Consider the following 22035-nt stretch of genomic DNA (forward strand, 5'->3'; position numbering starts at 1 on the left):
ACCTGAAGACGCGATGCGCTGCTGTACCCCTTAACTGAAATCCTTATGCTCCTGCGCACCTTAACTGAAGTCGCGATGCGCCCCTGCGTCCCTTACCTATATTCCTTGTGCCTGCACCCCTTACCTGAAGACCCGCCCCTTAACTGAAGACCCGACGTGCTCCTGTGCCCCAATTTACCTGAAGCGCTCCTGCGCCCCTTACCTGAAGTCCTTATGCTCCTGCGCCCCTTAACCGAAGTCCTGATGCGCTCCTGCGCCCCTTACCTGAAGACCTGAGGCCCTTACCTGAAGACCCGATGCGCGCACCAACTCAAGGCAGACCCGATGCGCTTCAGGGCCCCCATGCAGGGAGCCATAATGCGCCCCCGCAGCCATTTACCCGGAATCCTTCATGCCCCCCTGGATCCTACCCCCATACCGTAAACCTTGCTGCGCCCCCTTCCGGGTAAGGCCCGCGAGCCTCTACTGCCCTTACAGGGAGTCCCGCACCCCGCCCAGGCGCTCCCTCCGCTGTAGGCCCATACTGACAGATGCGAGGACCGCTGTACGATGCTGAAGATCTGCGTCTGTTCTAAGATTTTTAGCTCAGCGGATTTTCCCTTAAACACCAACTCACTCCCCGCTGCCCATCAGTTGCTGTCATGGTACTTCCAACACACGTCCGTGCGGCACTTGAGCGCTGGTCACTCGAGCGCTGGTCACTCTAGCGCTGGTCACTCTAGCACTGGTCGATCTAGCACTGGTCGATCGAGGTCATTATGTTGATTTGGACACTTGTTTTGTTATATGTACTTGTAAGCATCATCTGTGCCCACAGAGGCAATATCACATTCTACACAGAAGGCGCCCAGCTCATTCTCTCCCTCGCCAACAAAATGCCAAACTCAGAGCAACTTCTCTGCCTGTATGACTGAAGTCGCCAGAGTGATGACAACCGACTGTCTCCAGCTCAACACAAACGGAAGACGTAATCTTCAGCAAAGACACTTCTCTCTGTAACTGCAACTGGGGCCTGCTGAACTCGGCACCCCACCCGCCCACCCATGCGGAGAACCGTGGAATAGTAGTCAACACCAGCTCACCAGGACCCAAGTGAACGCACTCCCTGCCTCCGGTTGCCATACACTCAAGATGCTGAAGATGTTCTTCAAGTTACTTTCTGTAAACATGCAGATCTGTTACTAAGGCCCTCTTGACCAGCAAGGTGGACTACCACAACACACTCTGAATCAATGTGCAACTGATCAGAAGACTCCAGACCAAACGGAACTCAACAGCCAGACTTACACTCTGGTGCACATCACCTCACACCGTAGGGGCCTCCAGTGGCGCCCGATATACAAACCCTCATCAAACTTCTCACGCATCATACACAGCCCTACACAACACTGGCCCCACCTACCTCAAATGCATCAACACCCACAACCTTGCTGTACACCTCCGCTCCGCCGGACTCCTCAGACACATCCCCCCTCTACCCAGAACTAGAGTTGGCAGCCGTACCTCCCTGTGCCTCACTCTTAAAGCCTTGAGTGATCGGCCCCTGCACATTGGAGCTGCTTCCTCAGTTCTTGAATACTGCAAGGAACTGAAGGCCAGGCTCTGCACCTAGGGGCAGCAGCACAAGGATACCCTTGGTGGGTCGTGTGCTTTATGGCTACACATAACATACTTCTGTTCTCCATTTCCACAGAGGAGGTATGGTCCACAAAGGATTCCCTGTGCACCCATCTTAGCACACACAGACCCCATACTCATTCTGCATTGCACACTTCAAGTATACATGCACCTTCCACCCCTGTCCCGCACAGATGGCGAAATGGACCCGTTTAAGGAAGCGTGGCAGAACTTTGCAAAAGCGGAGGCCAGCAGGAGTCCAAAGTGTGAAGGAGACAGGTAAAAAAAGCCCATTCCTTGCACTTTAAATCCATGCATCCACCACTGTTAATCCCACAAAGCCTGACGAGAGGACTCTTTCTTTGAAAATTGCACTTTGGGTTCCCGTCATGATGTCTGGGGTCTAAAGCCAGGTAAAAATCAAAAAGACATTTGGAGACTACAGAAGAATAATATGTGGTATGGCACCACACTCTCCGTAGCCAAGCAGGGGACATTTCTGCTTGCGCAAATCCAAAACAGGTTTATGTAAAGTTACTGACTTAACTGCAGCAGTGCCAACATGATCGGAGTGTCATTAGTTGTCGACACAATCTTTGTGATGACATGTCGCAAATTTGTAGCAACCAAAGGTTCAGATGTTCACAAGAGCACAGCAGCCTCCTGGATGACTTGGCCACACATACTCAAATCCACCCTCTCCATCCACATAGTGCAATCTTTGAGTACCTTGCCCCGGGTATGGAGGCCCCGTTGGTTACAGCAAGGTTAAGGTTTGTACGCCTGGTCCCTATGCCCACCAGAGATTATCAGTTTCTCTACTGTGAGACATTTCTTAATCTACATTTTTGACCTTCTATCATCATGTTTTCGCCTAAAAATTGTAATTTGGATCTATTCATTGTCCAGCTACAGGCCAATTTCTGGATTATCTGTTCCAGCAAAAACTATTGAAAGAGTGATCGAATAGCGCACGCACATCTACCATTTTGAGAGCCATGCTCTCTGTCCTACTATTCAGTCTGGCTTCAGGCACTCTGGAGGCGTGGTCAGCTTTAATCAATATCCTTGAGAACTTGATACCATTGGGTGATTATGATCAGGTTACAGGCCTCAGTGTGAATTGACTGGGGAAAGCTCAGGTGGTTAGGGTGGGTGTTGGAGCCAAGAAGGATAAGCGACCAATGGGTTGTCCCCTGTGCATTCGGCCCCTTCTCCGACACTGACATTAGCCACAGGTGCCACCTCCGGCACTGACATTTGCTCCACCCTCAGAGATGCTTCCCGTGCCAAGAACCAAGTCATCAGTAATTTTCCAAATGGCAAAGTAGAAACCAAAGGCCTGTTTTGATGAAGAGCTCTTGGCACAGCCTCTTCCCACATAACAGATGGAAGAAGGTTTTGGGTCCGGCTCTGATGCCCTTGCCATGCCTGACGAGGATTATGGCTGTACAGAAATAAAGGATTCGGAGTCTGTCAATCGCCTCCAACCCTAGAACACTGATGGTGACAAATACCTTGACTTATAAAATGCAAATGGTTGGGATACCTCTCCAGATGGGGATATCCCTTACCCCTCAGACTCTCCTTTGAAGGAAATCACTTTGTTCACAGTGGTCGTACAAAAAGCAGAAGATTTGGAGCTGACTTTACACTCTGCATAGGTAAAATATAAGAATTATTCTGGATATCTTGGATCCCTCCTCTGCTGTTTTGAAGGCTCCACCACCTTTCAGTGAGGCATTACTGGATCCTGTCCTGGTGGCTTGCGGAAAACATTCTCAGGCCCAGCAGTCCGCAGATGAATAGCTAGACACCACGGACCAGCCCTGTTGGATCAAAATTCTTGTCTTCACTTCTTTCATTGGAAACTCTGTGCGTACAAAGGTCCTCTGTACAAATGCACCCAAATGCCTTGATCTGAGGGGTCATGAGAATGAGTCTAAAAGGCTGGACAAACAGTCTTTTTTTCTGCCAATATTGCTCTTCCGCAAGAAGAATGCCACCAGCACTTACTCAGCTGTGCCCACGTTCTGTGATAGTTTGCAAAACTGACTGTTACCAATCTCCTGTTCTACATGGAAATGCTACATCTGGTCAGCAATGCTTTGGATCCTTTCAAACAAATCCTGAAGTGGGCCTTAGATTCTGCAAACACTATGGTTCAGTCAAAGGCCACAGCTGCCGTTCTTTGCCGCCACAAAAGGATGCTGTCCACAAGTGGCTCTAGGGGAGTCCATGCCACAGTCATGTACAAGCATGATGGAGAATGCCTATTCAGTGGGAATGCAGAATCTTCTCTGGAACTCTTGAAGAACAGTAGAGGTCAGTAGCTAAGCCTAAACTCTGCATCAGAATAGTTCCACCAAGAGTAGAGTCAGAAACAACCTCTCAGCCAATCCAGACATGCACATTAATCTCCCACTTCTTTTTGGATCGATTTGAATCGAGGGGATGCAATAAGCAACAACAGCGGGTTTAGTCCGCGCCATCTTTCACTGGCTTTGATGCTTTAAAACCTATCTAACTCTCCCCTAACCCCTTTTAAGTCACCATCTTCTGTTGGCAGGGAGAGTCTCTAATTTTTCCACCAATGGAGAAACGATCCCATAGAACCACTGGGTCACCCAGCTAATCCACAAGGGCTATGGACCATCTTCCCTGTCCCTCTCCCCGGAAAAGCTCTCTTTCCACCATGACGTGACCTGCAGCGCACACCTCCATTTTGGAGGTGGAAGTTCTTGCCACGCTGAACAAAGAGGACCTAGTGGCGATGCCTCTGTAGGAAAGGGGCGTGGGGGCTCGCAGCTTCTTCCTGTATGATAAATCTTGGTGCCCAGATAGGACAAACCTCTAAAACTCTTCCCCCACCTCTGTCTCTTGAACTTGTTCATTCAGCAGGACAAGTTGCAGATAATGTCCTTGAGCCAAGTCCTGCTGACTGTGTGTGGAATGCAGTGGTGCCCCTAAACCCTCAGCCATTGTCTCCAGATTTTCTGGGCCATCCTTGACTCTGCAGCTGGTAGAGGCCTTCGAAGAAACCATACTGAAATCTTTCCAAATAGTAATGGGTGCCCGGGTGCAACATTGGGCCCCATGGATCTGCTAAGGCCCATACTCGGGCATCAGCTACTGGCGTCTTCCTAGACCCCACTTGACCCTGTTGGGCCACTGCGTGGCTCCCTGCCAGAGATGAAATGCAGTTCAACATCTTTGCAGAAGGCCACACCAGTTCTCGCCAGTCCAACGCTGGCCCCTGACTCCCGAGGTGCCTTTTCCGCAACCAACTCCAATGTCAACCTCTGATGCAGAGCACAGTTTGGCTAGATCTTGATCACTGCCTTCTTATGAAATTACCATTGCACTGCCCATGGTGTTGGAGGACTCCTGCAGAGCGTCTGCCTCAGCAGCAACGTCTTCTAGATGGCAGAGCTGGAGAGCTGTTCCTGGTTAAAATGTTTCAGGATCCATTCAGGTGCCTGTAGGATGTTCATAAGATGAGGAATCTACAGGAATATTCAACCAGAAATATTCTTACTAATGGTAGGTAAAGTTTTTCTATGCTAGCGATGACTTCCAAATTATAGTCCTACCTTTATGGCAATGCTGTGTCATGGTTTTGATTTGTAAGAACGGGCCATCCCACCTCTGTTCCTTCTGGGTTACTCTGTATAGTTGGCAGAAATTCTTTTGGAGGGCTGTAGGGCGAGCAGGAGCTACTAATCCCAACCATGGGGGTTGCACCCTTTCACTCCACAAGTCACGGGGCTCAACTTGCTATTAGTCCTGAGCAACTGGGCCAACTAACGCTTTCAGCACTTGACTCTCATTGGTATTGCGGGCCGAGTAGGCAGAGGCTTCTCAGAGGGGCAGTAGATGTAGGGGAGGGGGCGAACACAGGCTCACAATTCAAATACATTCAGTATCAGCAATAATCAGCAATAAATTATTGTCCTGTCAAATACTCACTTTTGCAATGCGATGGGTCTCGCGTTTGCTCGAGTTAAAGCTATTGACGTTGTAAATTCCTAACTGGACTTTTCTTGCCACATAAACTGAAAATGAAAAGTAAAACAGTTGACATAAGCGAGCCGATCCAAAGCGCCACGGCCACCATGAGCATGGGCGCAAAGGAGAAAGACAAAAGAAGTTTGCTCGCAGTCCGACATATTGCAAACATGCAATTATCCATGTATCAGAGTCAGTGTCCAAGGCGGTAACAAAACCGCTCCAAGGAGGGACAAAGGTAAAGCATTTACCAATGATAACAAAGGATTTTTTTAAAGGCAAGCCCACGAACGAGTGAAAGTGATGGGCATGCGGTGGACGTGGTTAAAAGCCCACAGGACTTACAACAGATAAAAGCGCTTGTGCGCTCGACCTAAAAACAAGTATTTATTACAAGCACAAAGTAAAATACAGCATACACAAATATTATGCACAGCCCTTGAGATCAATACTGTAGTGTTTGATAGGCAGTTCTCTGAATCCCACTTCCCTCTCACTAGCGGTAATGATTATTCCTATAGGTGACATTCATGTTGGGCTCCCACTAGTAGTCAGTCTCTCACGAGTCCTACTCAGACTCTTCCAAAGTCAAACGTAATCCTGCAGCTAAAGCGATATTAGGTAGAACAAGTTCCGGTGGGCTCTTCAGCCCTTCGATCAGTCTTTACCACTCTTACGAGGGTTGCTCCTCCAGCGTCCCCGGAAGTATTCTACACTCGGACGTTGCGGAGGTCTGCAGCAGTTGCTGACTGTGAGTAGCGCTCTCAGTTTTGCAGGATCAGCTCCTGGTCGTCCACAGTGCTTCCTCCAGTGACGCGGTAAGTTCCTCTGAGCCTTCCATCAGGTGGGGGGTGACTGCTCTGGTTCCGATTCTGAGGCACGTAAGGATCTCCACAGCGTCATTTCTTCTTGATGGTGGCAAAGCCAGGCAGTAATTTTTGTTCTTAAAGGCTGATTCCCTCTGGCATAATGGGCCATTGACTTTACTCTGCACACAGGCGATGGCACAATTTGGACAGCAGTAATGCAGTCTTCATGGCGGCCCCTCTAGCGTACTGGGTCGTCAACTTCAGTCTGATCATGTGTGGCGGACTGATCAGCAGGACAGTAATACAGTCTTCACAGAGTAATACAATCTTCACAGAGCCCTCTTTTGGCATATGGAATCACTGACTTTACTCTGCACATGGGTGACCGCCTGATTGGCACAGCGGTAATGCAGTTTTCACTGTAGTCCCCTCTAGCATGGCAGCTTCACAGTTAACAGTTTTAGGGGCTTTGAGATCACTGTCTTATAATCCATTTCCAGACTCAAAATGTGATTTAGTGACTGAGTCTTTGAAGTTTGTGTTGAGTGTCAGCTTCCTTTTAAAATGCCCTCTCTTCTGCTCTGCCCTTAATCCAGAAAGCAGTCTGTCACAGCAGAAACTCCAAATCGGATAGCCCCACATCACACACCACAGGAGTGACTAGAGGGTCACACTTGAATGTCAGTCACAGCGATAAGTGCATCAAAGGATTATCCGGGGGGCCCAGCCCTACCGTGCATGATTTTCTTACCAGTGGCATTGCCTTTGTAAGATGCACTTAGGCCCCTTCCTGATGACCTCTGCCCAAATCAGAGAGCACCCTACTAAACAGCATGTCTCTTCCTTCCTCCAGTGTGCGTCCCACCCAGCCGTGAGGAATCGGCAATCCACAAATCTGCCTTGGGGAATTCCTCTACTTCCTCATGCTCGACCCCTCAGCCCTATGTCTCCCAGAATGAAATACAGAGTCTTGCATGTATTGTACCGCTCACAGGAACACATACACCCAGCACATGCGTGCAACAACATGCACGTTGCACAGCACTACATACTAACTTGATGTAGGCCAAGGGTGAGTTAAGCATACAGCAGCAGAACTTTACGTGAGTGGGCAGGGAGCCTCACTCCCGTGACACAGGTTAAAAGACCCCCTGATCACTCCACGGTATGCTGCCACCACCACGTGCTTGCGCTACTTACCTCGTGGTAAAGGCAGCAGCATTTCACTGTCATGAGGGTAGACGTTTGGGCACCTATCCCGGTCCAACAGGGCTACAATTGATGATACAGGACTATTTCATGACTTACACACATTATCCGTGCTTGCCCATGACAACAAAAATCTGCACCAGGATTCAGATATCTTTGCAGCTGGGGTACAATCAGGACAGAGGTACACGTCCGTCAGCGTGTGTGGGACTTTTTCATTCCAGCAGTAGTTTATTTTGTAAGTTGTGCCTCAGTTCCTCTAGTGATTATGTCTGTTGTTCCTCAGTACATCTGGTACAGTGAACTCAGTGGTTGCTAAACAGTGTCTCCGGGGGTTCGGCTTCTGTGGCCCTGTGGTGCACACCAACTAGTTAACTCACTGGTTGCTTAATAGAGCCTTTAGAATTTGTCTTCTGTCACACTTGGGTGGACTCCATGTAGTTATGTTTTTTTTAAAGGGCCTCTAGGGGTGGATCTCTGTTGCTCCCTAGTTGTTCCATTTGGTGTACTACCAGTGCCTTCAGTGGTTGGGCCTCTTTAGCTACTATGTTACTCTATGTAGTTTATTCATGGGTTGCTTAACCGTGCCTCAGATCATAACTTCAGTCTCTCCTGGATGGACCTCATTTGGTCACTGGGCACATGGTACCAACATTTTCTATTCTAGGATATAAACCATTCCTAAGGATGGTGTCTGCGCCTGTTCTCTCACTCTCCATAACACCATGCTTACGCATTCAGTACTGCCACGCCACACTTAGGGGACCTCTCAATCTCATGCACCTCACCCTACGTGCCTTACAGCAACCCAGACCATTCTTAGCTCTCCACCTACGTTCAGCTGTCTGTTGGCGAAGTCTTTCTGCATAAAGTACGGTACACACAGAGTGGGCTGTGGGTCAGCCCCTTGCTCAGAATTGGGTGGTTTTTTGTCTCTCATTTCCCTGCCCCATATCTGATGGCTTTCCATGCATTCCACGCCATTCTTGTGTTTGTCGAACCTCTGGGTGTTTCTTCCATCCCATGCTTGGGATTGGTTGACTCTTATCTTTCTAGTTGGTTCCTACCACTGTGCTAGCAACATGCCCCAACCCCGCTCTTTTTTGCTCGATTTTTTAAATGTTTACCTGTATTTTGTTATGGCGGACCAGCAGCTCCAGGCTGCTACCGGACTGCACACTTCTTGATATTTACTTTGTGCCGTCTGGTCCTTGTGCCATCAAGCCCTCTCCTAGCCCTTCTACCCCTCTCTCTTTTTGTTCATTTCTATTAATATCTTTTTGAGAAGGCCGGGTAGCTACACAGTGCAACTGGATTGCTCACGTTTGAGCACTTGCTTCCTACCTGATTCTCCCCTCCCATCAATTACCCCCCATCCCATTCTCCTCAGTCTTCTTGTTACTTGTATCTTAGTTTTTCATACTTTTTTGATGTGCCCAGCAGCTGCACACTGCTCAGGGCCACTTTCTTGCCTGCCACTGGGCGGCATCCTGTGCATGCTTTATTCTTTTTAAGTGTTTTGTTCCGAGATGGTAGTACACCATCTTGGACTGGTAAAAAAAGAAGTGGAAGTGATCGCTGCTGTATATGCGTTTGTGTGCATGGTGACCATATTTGGATTATTTTTCTAGTGGTGTAATAACGATCCTTTCAGGATCACCACTGCCCTTGTGCCCTTGTCAGACTGGCTTGTTTCTAATGGTTTTTAAGTCCAAGCATACCGAACAGCCAACTGTCTGGTTTACTAGTAACATGTTGGGGACTTTCAGAAAGCTTCCCTGGGAATGCATTCTGCCTGTTGCTTACCATTGGCTTTGTGGTTTGTATATCACATTTGCTTGCTTTCTGTTTGCTGGCTTTATTTGTTTTAGGGCTGTCCAACTTGACTTTGCCCCTTCCATTGACCAAACCTCATTTATAGCATCCTTTCAAGTGCTCTCTTTCTGTAAACAGGCCTTTAAATATAGTTTTTGTCATATTTGCTGTGAATCCAAAGACAGTGGTCAAATGCCAGGCGTTTTTCTTCTGAGGGAGCTTGGGGTTTACTTTTCTTTCTCTGACCTTAAAGTGAAAGGATTTCTTTGACAGTCATTCTGGCTATTGGGAGTAATTCTGGTAATTCTGGAGTGTGGTGGAAACAAATATTTTATTACCATCAAAACAAGTCAACACACTAGGTAATGACATTTCCACACATTGTTTGTGCACTGTATACTTTTATCAGTACAGCTGTATGTCTGTGAAAATGTAATGGTCGTTTTAACTGAAGATGTGTTGTCTGTAATGGCAGTGTGCAACCCCACCGCGCATACTCCACTTTACTCCACTCTGCACTACTCCACACCACTGTTCTCTACTTAGTACCACTCCACACTACGCTACTCCACTCTACCCCACTCTTTACTGCATCACTGCCCTCTACTCTACGCCACTTCAGTCTGCACTTCTAGTACTCCGCTCTACTATGCACACCTGCACTCTTCGCCAAAACACTCTATTCTGCAATACACTGCACCATTGCACTCTTTGCCACTGCACTCTACACCATTGTACTCTACATCACTGCCCTGTACGTCACTCTGTTCTACTCTGCACTCGTCTACGCCACTGCTCTCTCCAGCAATCACTCTACGCAACTCTGCACCAGTGCAGTCTACGACACTCTACTTTGCAACACTGCACACTCTGGCACTGAACTCCACGGCACACTACTCTTTGCTACTGCATCTGTATCACTGCACTCTACTCTGCACTCTGCTCTGTCACTCCATACTAATGCACTCTATGCCACTACACTCTACTCTTTATCACTCCACGCTACTGCACTGTACTCTGTACCACTCCGCTCTGCACCGCTCCACTCTACGCCACTCCACAACACTGCACTCTGCCAATGAACTTTGCACCCCTCTAGTCTGCACCACTGCACTCTAAGCCACGCTACTGCAATGCCAATGCACCGTGCGCCACTCTACTCTAGGCCACTCTACATTGCTTCACTCTATGCCACTGCACTCTACTCCAGTCCACTCTAAGCCACTCATTTACTATGCACCACTGCACTCTACGCCACTGCACTCTACACTGCTCACTCTGCTCTGAAACACTCTGTCACTACAGTCTACGCCACTCTTTCACGGTGTACCCCTCCACACCACTGCATTCTACGACAGTGCACTCTACACCACTTTACTCAAAACCAATACATTGTACGCCACTGCACTGTACGTCACTATACTCTGCTCTGCAACAATTTACGCCACTGAACTCTACTCCACTGTATTCTACTTTGCATCACCCTACTCTGCATCACTGTACTCTGTGCCACTCAATGCCACTACGCTCTACACCACTGCACTCTGCAGCACTCTGCTCTGCAATACTGCACTGTATGCCACTGCACCACTCTACTGTATGCCACTCTACTATGCACACTACACTTTACACCTCTCGACTCTGCACCAATCTACTCTATGCCAATGCATTCTAGTTTACTATGCACCACTTGCACTCTACACCTCTGCTCTCTATACCACATTACTCTGCACCACTCTGCTCTGCAACACTGCACTATGTGCCAATGCATTCTACACCAAAGCACTCTAGGACACTTTACTCTGCAACACTGTACTCTCTGACACTTAACTCCATGCCACTGTACTCTGAGCCTCTGCACCACTCTATGCCACTCTAACCTACTCTGCATTACTTTACTCTTCACCTCTACCCGGCACCACTTTACTCTGTGCCAGTGCACTCTACTGTGCACTACTGCACTGCACCCCACATCAGTCCAGTGTAGGACACTCTAATGTACTCTTCACCACTCCACTCTGCACCCCACTCTATGCCACTCCACTCTACACCACTGCACTATAAGCCAGTGCACTCCACCACTTTACTCAAAACCAGTACACTGTTTGCCACTGCACTGTATGCCACTATACTCTACTGTGATACACTTTTTGCCACAGCACTCTACTTTACTGAACTCTACGCCACTGTATTCTACTCTGTGCCACTCTACTCTGCGTCACAGTACTCTGCAACACTCTACGCCACTGCACTTTGTGCTACTGCACTCTACATCACTGAACTGTACATTACTCTATTCTCCTCCTCACCACTGTGCTCTACACCACTGATCTCTGCATCACTCTGCGCCACTGAACTCCACCCCACTCTACGCCTCTACCCTCTATGCCATGCACTCTACTCCACTGCACTTTACACCACTGCATTCTATATGCCACTCTAATCTGTTGTGCCCCACTGCCACAGCATCCTATCCCTCTCTACTCTGCATCACTCTATGCCAATGCACTCTACTTTACTATGCACCACTGCACTATGTGCCACTCCAGCCTAGGCCACTCTACACCATTCCACTCTATGCCAGTGCACTCTACGGTGCGTCTCTATGCCAAATCGCTCTACCCTGCACCACTCCACTCTACATAACTTCACTCTACTCTGAAACAATCTACTCTACACCACTGCACTCTGCGCTGTGCCAATGTACACCACTCTACTCTGTACCACTCTACTCTACACCACTGCGCTAGACGCCATTCTATTCTAAACCACTGCACTCTACTCTACACGACTTTACTTAAGACCAATGCACTCTACCTCAGCTACTCCGCACAACTGCACTCTAAGCCACTATGCTCTACTCTGCAACTCTCTACCCCACTGCACTCTGCCACTACACACCATTCCACTCTACACCATTGCACTGTCACTGCACTCTATGCCACTCTGTTCTGGTCTACACCACTGTGCTCTATGCCTCTGCAGCACTCTACTCCGCAACACTCTACTCAAAACACTCTTCTATATGCCACTGCACTCTAGGCCACACTGCACTCTAGGACACTCTGCAAGACAACACTCTGTGCCACGACAATCTGCACTACTGCACTCTAAGCCACTGTACACCTCTGCCTCACTTTAGCCTGCACCAGTTCACTGTACTCTGAACCAATCTACTCTGTGCCACTCTACTCCACCCAGCACCACTCTACCCTGCCACTTTGCACTCTACGCCACTGCAGTCTACACCACTTTACGCCAATGCATTCTGTCACAGCACTCTATGGAAATCTACTCTGCACCACTAAACTCTATGCCATTATACTCTACTCTGCAACATTCTAATCTATGCCACTCCATGCCATTTCACTCTACTCCACTGCAGTGTACGCTGCACCACTCTAATCAAAACAAATACTCTCTATGCCAGTCTACTCGGAACCACTGCACTCTACGCCACTATACTTTTCAACACTCTACCCTATGCCACTGCACTCTGCACCATTGTACACCATTGCACTCTCACTGCACTATACACTGCTCTTCTTCTCTGCACTACTGAACTCTATGCCACTGCTCTCTGCAGCTCTGTACGCTACTGCACTTTAAGCCACTGCACTCTAAGACACTCTACTGTGCAAGACCTCACTCTATGCCACTGCACTTTATTCCACTGCAGTCTACTCCATTCCACTATACGGCACTGCTCTCTAAGTCACTCTACACCCCTATACTGCACCATTTCACTTTACCATTCACCACTTCACTGTACTCTGAAACAATTTACTCTAGGCAACTGCACTCTATGCCACTGTACTCCACCCTGCGCCACTCCACTCCAGTCTGTGCTGCACCACTCCACTCTACTCTACATCTATGCACTCTACACTACTTTACTCTATGCCACAGCACTGTATGTCACTCTACTCTGCATCGCTTCACTTTACGCCACTTCACTCTCGGTCACTAGGCTCCACTCTACAGCTCTCCACTCTGACGCTCTACTCCCTTAAACCCCACTCTGCCACTCTGCCATGCGCTACGGATCTCCCTCTACACCACTGCATGCCACTTTACTCCAGTCTATTCTACTACGCACTGTTCCACTCAACTCCACTCTGGTGCTCTGACACTGCTCTCTACAACACTACTCCACGCCGCTCCACTCTACGACAGTCTACTCCGCTCTGCGCCATTCTACTCTACAACACTCTTCTCCACTCTGTGCAACACCCGCTATGCCATGCCACACTGCTGTACAGCACTCAACAACACTGTGTTACTCCACTCTACGTCACGCCACACTGCTGTACTCCACTCCACAACACTGTGTGTTTCTCCACTCTATGCCACACTGCTGTATAGCACTCCACAACACTGTGTGTTACTCCACTCTATGCCACACCACACTGCTGTACAGCACTCCACAACACTGTGTGTTACTCCACTCTATGCCACACCACACTGCTGTACAGCACTCCACAACACTGTATGTTACTCCACTCTACGGCACACTGCTGTACACCACTCCACAACACTGTGTGTTACTCCACTCTACACCACGCCACACTGCTGTACACCACTCCACAACACTGTATGTTACTCCACTCTACGCCACGCCACACTGCTGTACACCACTCCACAACACTGTATGTTACTCCACGCCACACTGCTGTACTCCACTCCAGAACACTGTGTTACTCCACTCTACGCCACACTGCTGTACACCACTCCACAACACTGTGTGTCACTCCACTCTACACCACGCCACACTGCTGTACACCACTCCACAACACTGTTACTCCACTCTACGCCACGCCACACTGCTGTACTCCACAACACTGTTACTACACAACACTGTTACTACACTCTACGCCACTACATGCACTTCACACTTCACTTCTCTCCACTCTACGCCAGAGATGCGGCATGTTCAGCTGTTGCAGTAGTTATGAAAGGGAACATGCTTGGCGAGTTTACCTTTTAATTGTAATGAGTTCTTGCTGTTAATTCAAGACCTTGCTTCAGTTTGGTGCTGTCTGTCTCGGGCGCCCTCAGTGCAGCGAGCATCCCAGGCATGGCTGCTATGCTCCTGAGCCATGCGGACTAAGGCCCTGTTGCTACCTCTTCCGAGGTCACTTGGCCACGTTCAGTCCCTTCCGGGGACAAGTTGAGAAAGTGCCTACGATGGATGAATTACCGATGGTCCAGATTAATTCAGACGCCCCTCGCATTACTTAATTGCAGCCCGATGACCCTGAATGCTTGTGTGCTGACGCACGATTAGCAACTTATGTGGACTTCGTAAAATTTAGTTTCACCGAATTTGTTTGACATGGTTATCGTTTTTGTTTTACTTTCTGTATCTCACGTTGTGAATGTTCCTCGAGATGGACACGAAAAGAAAACATTCCCTCCAGATGGTTTGCGTTCTAGAGAGCAATATTTGTTCTGAAAAATGGTAATCAGTGAAATGGGCGAGTAGTGACGGCCCAGTACATAGTGAGCTGCACTGCCTGGGGGAAGGCACTGGCCTCGGGGCGGGGGTCTCCTCCCGGGACATCCGAATCCACGTAGCACCACATTTTGGGATGTTTTCTTCTTGGTGGAACGACCTCTGTCCGTCTGGTGCCAGAAACTGTGTGGCATGTTAAGGACGTCTTCCCTCGTGTGGCATGGGGTTTCTTCTCTTATCGGACTCTGTCTTGGGCTGGAGCACCCTAATGCAGTGTCCACGTCTGTGGGGGGGCCCTCTGGTTAAATTACGTCTCTCCTCGCCGGGGCTGTCAGACACCAAGGGGTCATCTCCCAGTGGTAAGGATCACAGCTCTGTAGGGATGTCGGACACCAAGGAGTCCTATCCCAGTGGCAGGGATCACAGCTCTGTAGGGATGTCGGACACCAAGGAGTCCTATCCCAGTGGCAGGGATCACAGTTCTGTAGGGATATCAGACACCAAGGAGTCCTATCCCAGTGGCAGGGATCACAGCTCTGTAGGGATATCAGACACCAAGGAGTCCTATCCCAGTGGCAGGGATCACAGCTCTGTAGGGATGTCGGTCACCAGGGGGTCATTTTCGAGTGGCAGGGATCATAGCTCTGTAGGGATGTCGGACACCAAGGGGTCATCTTCCAGTGGTAAGTATCACAGCTCTGTAGGGATATCAGACACCAAGGGGTCATCTCCCAGTGGCAGGGGTCTTAGCTCTGTAGGGATATCAGACACCAAGGGGTCCTCTCCCAGTGACTGGGATCTCAGCTCTCCAGGGGTGTCAGACATAAAGGGGTCCTCACCCAGTGGCCGGGATCTCAGCTCTCCAGGGATATCAGATACCAAGGGGGTCCCCTCCTTGTGGCAGAGGGTCTCTTATGTGCTGTTGGACTACATCTTTGACCAGAACATTCTTCTGCAGTGTTGACATCTGTGGGGCACTTCCTAGATAAACAGTGTCTGCCATCTCCAAGCGTATTTCAAACACCAATGGGCCCTCTCCCGCCATGACATGCGGTCTCTGACTTATTGAACCCCATCTTTGGTGGGGCACTCCTGCTGTGTCCACATTTGTAGCACATTTCCTCCCCTGTCCATGGATATAAAAAGAGCCCTCTCCTAGGAGCAGGGCATCTCAGCTCCCCAGGGATGTCAGACGCCAAGGGGATCCTTTGACCTTGGTAGGGAGCTCAGCTCTACAGAGATATCATACACTAAGGGGTCCTTTGCCCTTGGTAGAGATCTCAGCTCTACAGGGATAGCAGGCACCAAGGGGCTTTCCCCCTGTGGTAGGGATCTCAGATCTCCACGGATATCGAACACCAAGGATCCTTCTCCTTGTGGTAGGGATCTCAGCTCTACAGGGATATCAGGCACCAAGGAGTCCTCTCCCTGTGGTAGGGATCTCAGCTCTACAGGGATATCAGGCACCAAGGAGTCCTCTCCCCGTGGTAGGGATCTCAGCTCTACAGGGATATCAGGCACCAAGGGGTCCTTTCCCCACGGTAGGGATCTCAGCTTTACAGGGATATCAGGCACCAAGGGGTCTCTCCCTGTAGCAGGGGACCGCAGCTCTCCAGGTTGTGTCCAAGTCTATGCTTGCCTTTCTTTGGTGTGCCAGGGTGTCTGGTTCCATGCAGTGTGCCAAGGCTGTCAGACCTGGCCAGGCACTAGAGTGGAGAGGTAGGTGAAGTGGCACAACGCCCCGTTTCATGGCACATCAGCCCAGCTAGCTCGTCACACTAGCCCTGGCTTCTAAGACCCATTCTCCATGATTCCCATCAAGTCCCTCAGATGATTCCTGTGTGCCCCTAGGCTCAGGCGAAGCCCCCGAGACAGTTTGGTTCACACAGGGATTGTAATTGCAAAGAGGCGGTCAGCAGACACCACCTGCCCCCTCTATTGATATGGGGACGCTGTCCCTTGGGACATGTGACCCTCTCCACCTGGCAGTGGGCACTTGTCCCTTGGCGGATGGGACAGTCACTGGGCCCCTGACTGTTGGCGATATATTGGCAGTATGTAGCAGCTAGCGGACACGTCTGATGGGGAGATGTGCCAGTCACACTTGAGCTGCCAGTGGGCACCTGTTCCCTAGGTAGGGTTTGCAGTCGCTCTTCAATTTCCAGCGGCCACCTGACCTCTGGGTTGATCCAGCAGTCACTTTCTAGCTGTCCGTGCTCACCCGTCCACTGGGTAGATGTGAGAAGCAGTGGGCACCTGTCCCCTGGGTAGATGTGGCAGTCAGTGGGCACCTGTCCCCTGGGTAGGTGTAACAGTCTCTCTCTCGTTGCCAGCAGGCACCTGTCCTCTGTGTGGATGTGGCAGTCAGTGGGCACCTGTCCCCTGGGTAGATGTGAGAATCAGTGGGCACCTGTCCCTTAGGTAGATGTGAGAAGCAGTGGGCACCTGTCCCCTGGGTAGATGTGACAGTCTCTCTCCAAGTGCCAGCGGGCCCCTGTTCCTTCCCCCCCGTGTAGACGTGGCAGTCTCTCACCAGTTAGCAGCAGGCACAGTTCATCTGGGTAGATCTGGCAATAAGTGGGCACTTGCCCCTGGTTAGCTGTGGCAGTCTCCCTTCAGCTGCCATAGGGCACATGTCCCCTAGGTAGATGTGGCAGTTAAGCGGGGTGCCTGTTGTCTGGGTAGATGCAGCAGTCACTCTCAGCCAGCAGTTCTCTGGGTACATGTGGCACACAGCGGGCACCTTTCCCTTGGGTGGATATGGTAGTTGCCCCTTGATAGGATTGGCAGTCGCTATTAAGCTACTAGCAGGCACCTGTCTCATGTGTGGATGTGACAGTCAGTGGACACCAGTCCCCTGGATAGATGTGGCAGCTGCTGGCAAGCACCTGGTCCCTGGATAGATATGACAGTCAGCAGACACCTGTCCCTTGGGTAGGGTCGGCAACCACTCACCAGCTGCCAGCAGACACATCTCCACTGGGAAGATGTGGCAGTCAGTGGCAGCTGTCCCCTGTGTAGGGATGAGAGTCACTCTGCACCTGTCTCCTAGGTAGGTTGGGAGTCGCTCTCCACTTGCTAGCGGGCATCTAGGGTTGGCAGTCATTCTCGAACTGCCAGTGGGCACCCTTCCTGTAGGTAGGATTTTTAGTCTCTCTCCAGCTGCCAGTAGACATCTGTAACCTGGGTAGTTGTGGTCTTCCGCGGGCATCTGTCCTGGGGATATGGTTGACAGTCCCAAATGGGCACCTGTCCTGCGGGTAGGATAGGTAGTTGGATTCCAGTTACCGGAGGGCATGTGTACCCTCGTAGATGACCGAATTGCTAATGATTGCCCCTGCTTGCTTTTTCTTCCCACAGCAGTCTACGTTATTTGATCTCTAATCTTCTCTTGTAGACCTGCAGACCTGGCATCAAGATTCGCCAACTTCTCAGAAGGGTCCTGCAAGCCTGGGTATGCCTCTGCACTGATGACGGCCATTTTCCCGAAGTAAGTGATGCCAACTGCTAATTGGTTCATGAGAGAACCTGCCTGCTCTGCCAACCCCCTCCGAGCCATCTCACCTCCATGTCCAGGTTGTAAGTTCACGAGTGTGGCCTTGTGAAGGGGTCGGTGGATTGAAAGTTCTGTGGTGCCTGCACCACTGCATGGCTGTGTATAGAACTGCCTGGGTGCACATCTTACACCACTGGTAGGAGAAATGGGTGGCACTTAGGGTTGTGAATGTACAGGAGGGTGCCTTCTTACAGGGTCTGTATCATTGTGCAGTATGTGTGTACAGGAGAGCTCCTTGTACTTACAGGCTCTTGGGATATTTATCTGTGTGCCAGTCTGTATGTAGAGCTCCATCTTGTACCTGCAGGCTCTTGGGATATGTATCTTGTGTTAGTGTGTACATACAGGAGAGCTCCCTCTTGTACCTACCTTTGGGATATGTATCTCTGTGCCAGTGTGTATGTACGGGAGAGCTCCCTCTTGTACCTGCAGGCTCTTGGGATATGTATCTTGTGTTAGTGTGTACATACAGGAGAGCTCCCTCTTGTACCTACCTTTGGGATATGTATCTCTGTGCTAGTGTGTATGTACGGGAGAGCTCCCTCTTGTACCTGCAGGCTCTTGGGATATGTATCTTGTGTTAGTGTGTACATACAGGAGAGATCCCTCTTGTACCTGCAGGCTCTTGGGTTATGTATCTGTGTTTTAGTGTGTACATACGGGAGAGCTCCCTCTTGTACCTGCAGGCTCTTGGGATATGTGTCTGTGTGCTGGTGTGTATGTACTGGAGAGTTCAGGCTCTTGGGATATATAACTGTGAACTAGTGCGTATGTACAGGAGAGCAACCCTCGTATTACATGGATGTGTATCTGTGTGCTAGTGTGTACGGAGAGCTCCCTCATGTACCTGCAGGCCCTTGGGATATGCATCTGTGTTCTAGTGTGTATATACTGGAGAGCTCTGTCTTGCATGTACAGGTTCTCACTTCTTGAGAAGTGTTGGTAAGCTAGTATGTATGTACAAGAGAGCTCCTTCCTGTACGCTTCGGTTATCAATTCTTAGGCTATGTGTTAGAACACTAGTGTGTATATACCTGATAGGTTCCCCCTGTGCAAATTTTTACTTCTTACCCCATTTGTCGGTACTCTAGTGTGTATGTACAAGAGGGCTCACTCTTGTACATACCAGTTCTCACTTCTTGAGATATTTATTGGTACACTAGTCAGGTTCCAGTAATGATGAAGTGGGGTTCCACGGAAGTCAAAAGGTTGGGAACCACTGTACTAGAGTGCTCCTGCTTGTAGCTAAAGGGTCTCACTTCTTGAGATACATGTTGGTACTCAAGTATACAAGTACACATTATGGGCTATGATTCGGTTCACTAGTATGGATGTACAGGAGGGCTGCCTTGTGTACCTACCGGCTCTCATTTCTTGAGCTACTTGTTAATACGCTAGTGATTGTGTGCAGGAGGGCTCTTTCATGTATCTATAGGTCTGGGTACATTAGTTTGCATGTACTAGAGGTCTTCTGCCTGTAACTACAGGTTTTCTTTTTTTGACATGTTGGTGCGCTAGTTTGTATGTACAAACTATGGGCTATGATTCATTACACTAGTTTGGATGTACAGGAGGGCTACCTTGTGCACCTACAGGCTATCATGTATTGAGATGCGTGTCGGTACACTAGTGTCTAACTGTAGAAAGACTTCTTCCTTAACCTACATGTTTTCAGATATACATGTTCATACGCTAGTGTGTGTGTGTGTACTAGAGGGCTCTTTCATGTTCTCACTTCTTGAAATACATGTCGGTACACTACTGAGTTTGTGCAGAAGGACCCCTACTGTACCTACAGGCTCTCAGTAGGAGAGGAGGACTAGCCAGGAGGAATTAACCAGGTGAGTTAAGTCAGAGTTGACCCAGGGGTCTGGCTGAGATCTAAGAGCCTGTACACGAGCCAAGCCTTAAAAATATTTGGCATGTTACTTATGCAACAAAATTAATGTACAATTTTCAATAATGTTTATTTCTTTAATTTGAGGTAGTGTTTCAACTGGGTACATCAGGTTATAGCACTGCATCAGGAGGTATTTATTGTTATAATTTTTGAACATGAACTTAGAAACGTTCCTGCCAACATTTACCAGTAATGAATAAAGAGGCAAGTAAGTTGCATGTGTACTATATATGTATCCTAGATTCTTATTATAGATGGAACTCTAGTCTGGTAAATCAAACACAAAAGTTTTTGTAAAGCACTCATCCTGAACTCACATATTTGAAGATTCTGTCACACGTGATAATGAAGAAAAAGGATTCATGGTGAAATAGAATATTTAGCTACGATGACACACTTTGGTCTTGCGGGGAACCTGGGTTAGAGCCAAGGTTTTATGGTTTCACATTGTGCAGTTCACCCATTACGTGGCCATCTTTTCTTTATTACTTCCTAAGTTAATTTTGTTTCCTTAATGTTTGATGCTTGAGGGTAGAGCGTGAGTGGCAAGCAGAAGCCACACAACAGCTCAGTTCGCTTTGGGCTCGAGAGTCCAAGAGGACCTAGAGCTGGGATCAAGCTTTCAGTGCTTTGCCTACCTCTACACAAGTCGCCCTAAGGAACGATGCAGAATGAACAGTTAAGAAGCTGTTCTTCCCAGAGATGAGGCCTTCTGTTTGTTTCAAGCATCTCTGCAGCGAAGCAACAATTTTCCTTGGCTGGTTCCTTTCTAAGTTGAGCCTAGTCAGTGCTTGTGCTGTCGCTTAGCCACCTGTTGTACAAACTTTGTGTGCTTCAAGCCTCCCATTGCTTTTCATTTGTCTATATCATTGTCCTTTAAAAATCCTTGCTTGCTAATGGTCAGTCCTTCCTTTTTGTCCCTCCTTTTTGTTTCCTCCCACAGAGCAGGAACTAAGAACTGTATCTTTACGCTTTAGTTGTTTATCAGTTCCTTTGGGGTACTACTTTTCTTTTCCTGCTTGTGCTACACTATGGGTGTGTGTTCACGAGCACTATTGATTTCACTCACTCTGTGTTTCACCAGACTAAATTATACTGTTTATTCTATTTCATCTTCTCTAAAAAGCGTTTGGTTACCAAATTGCAGGTACGTGGTTTGTCAAAATATAAAGATGTTTGATATTGTGTAGCTGTAGATACACATGCCCTGCATAATTAGGCCATTTAGTGTCGGGTCCGGAAGGTTGTAGGTTGTTTTTCTTCGAAAACTCTTTCGAGTCACAAGGTGTAGTGACTCCTCCTCTTGCCGGTAATGTGCATGGGCATCGATTACGTTGTTAGATTGTTTTCTTCTGCCTTGGGGACTGGTCGTGTTTCACCGAGCTCCGGGTTGAGGCCATCTTTTCAGACACTTTCAGTTCGGGATTCATTCCCTACAGTGTATATTGTTGAGCACTCACCTCCAGTCCTTGTGTTTCAGGACCAGAAAAATCTCCCGTCCGATTGTTGTGCTCCCACAGAGGCACTCTGGGCCGCCCCACCTGGGCCGCCATTTTCTTGATTCAAACAACTTGAGAATGAACTCCTGATGCAATGGACTCCCTTCCGTTTCTGTTCAAAGTGCCATGCAAAGTTCCCGCAGACCGATCAGCACTAGGTCTGCAAT

General features: G+C 49.0%; 1 protein-coding gene across 4 annotated transcripts in view; it reads left to right on the plus strand.

The window, feature by feature from the left end:
- The window catches only part of ST3GAL3 (ST3 beta-galactoside alpha-2,3-sialyltransferase 3), an 807542-nt gene that overhangs the window by 424740 nt on the left and 360767 nt on the right, over positions 1-22035 (plus strand). For all 4 annotated transcript variants that reach the window (XM_069227820.1, XM_069227817.1, XM_069227819.1 and 1 more), the window contains one exon: positions 18311-18403. In XM_069227820.1, coding sequence (XP_069083921.1) covers positions 18311-18403 — 93 coding nt within the window. The remainder of the gene's footprint in view (positions 1-18310; positions 18404-22035) is intronic.

Source organism: Pleurodeles waltl, chromosome 4_1 (genome assembly GCF_031143425.1).
Source record: "Pleurodeles waltl isolate 20211129_DDA chromosome 4_1, aPleWal1.hap1.20221129, whole genome shotgun sequence".
NCBI lineage: Eukaryota > Metazoa > Chordata > Amphibia > Caudata > Salamandridae > Pleurodeles > Pleurodeles waltl.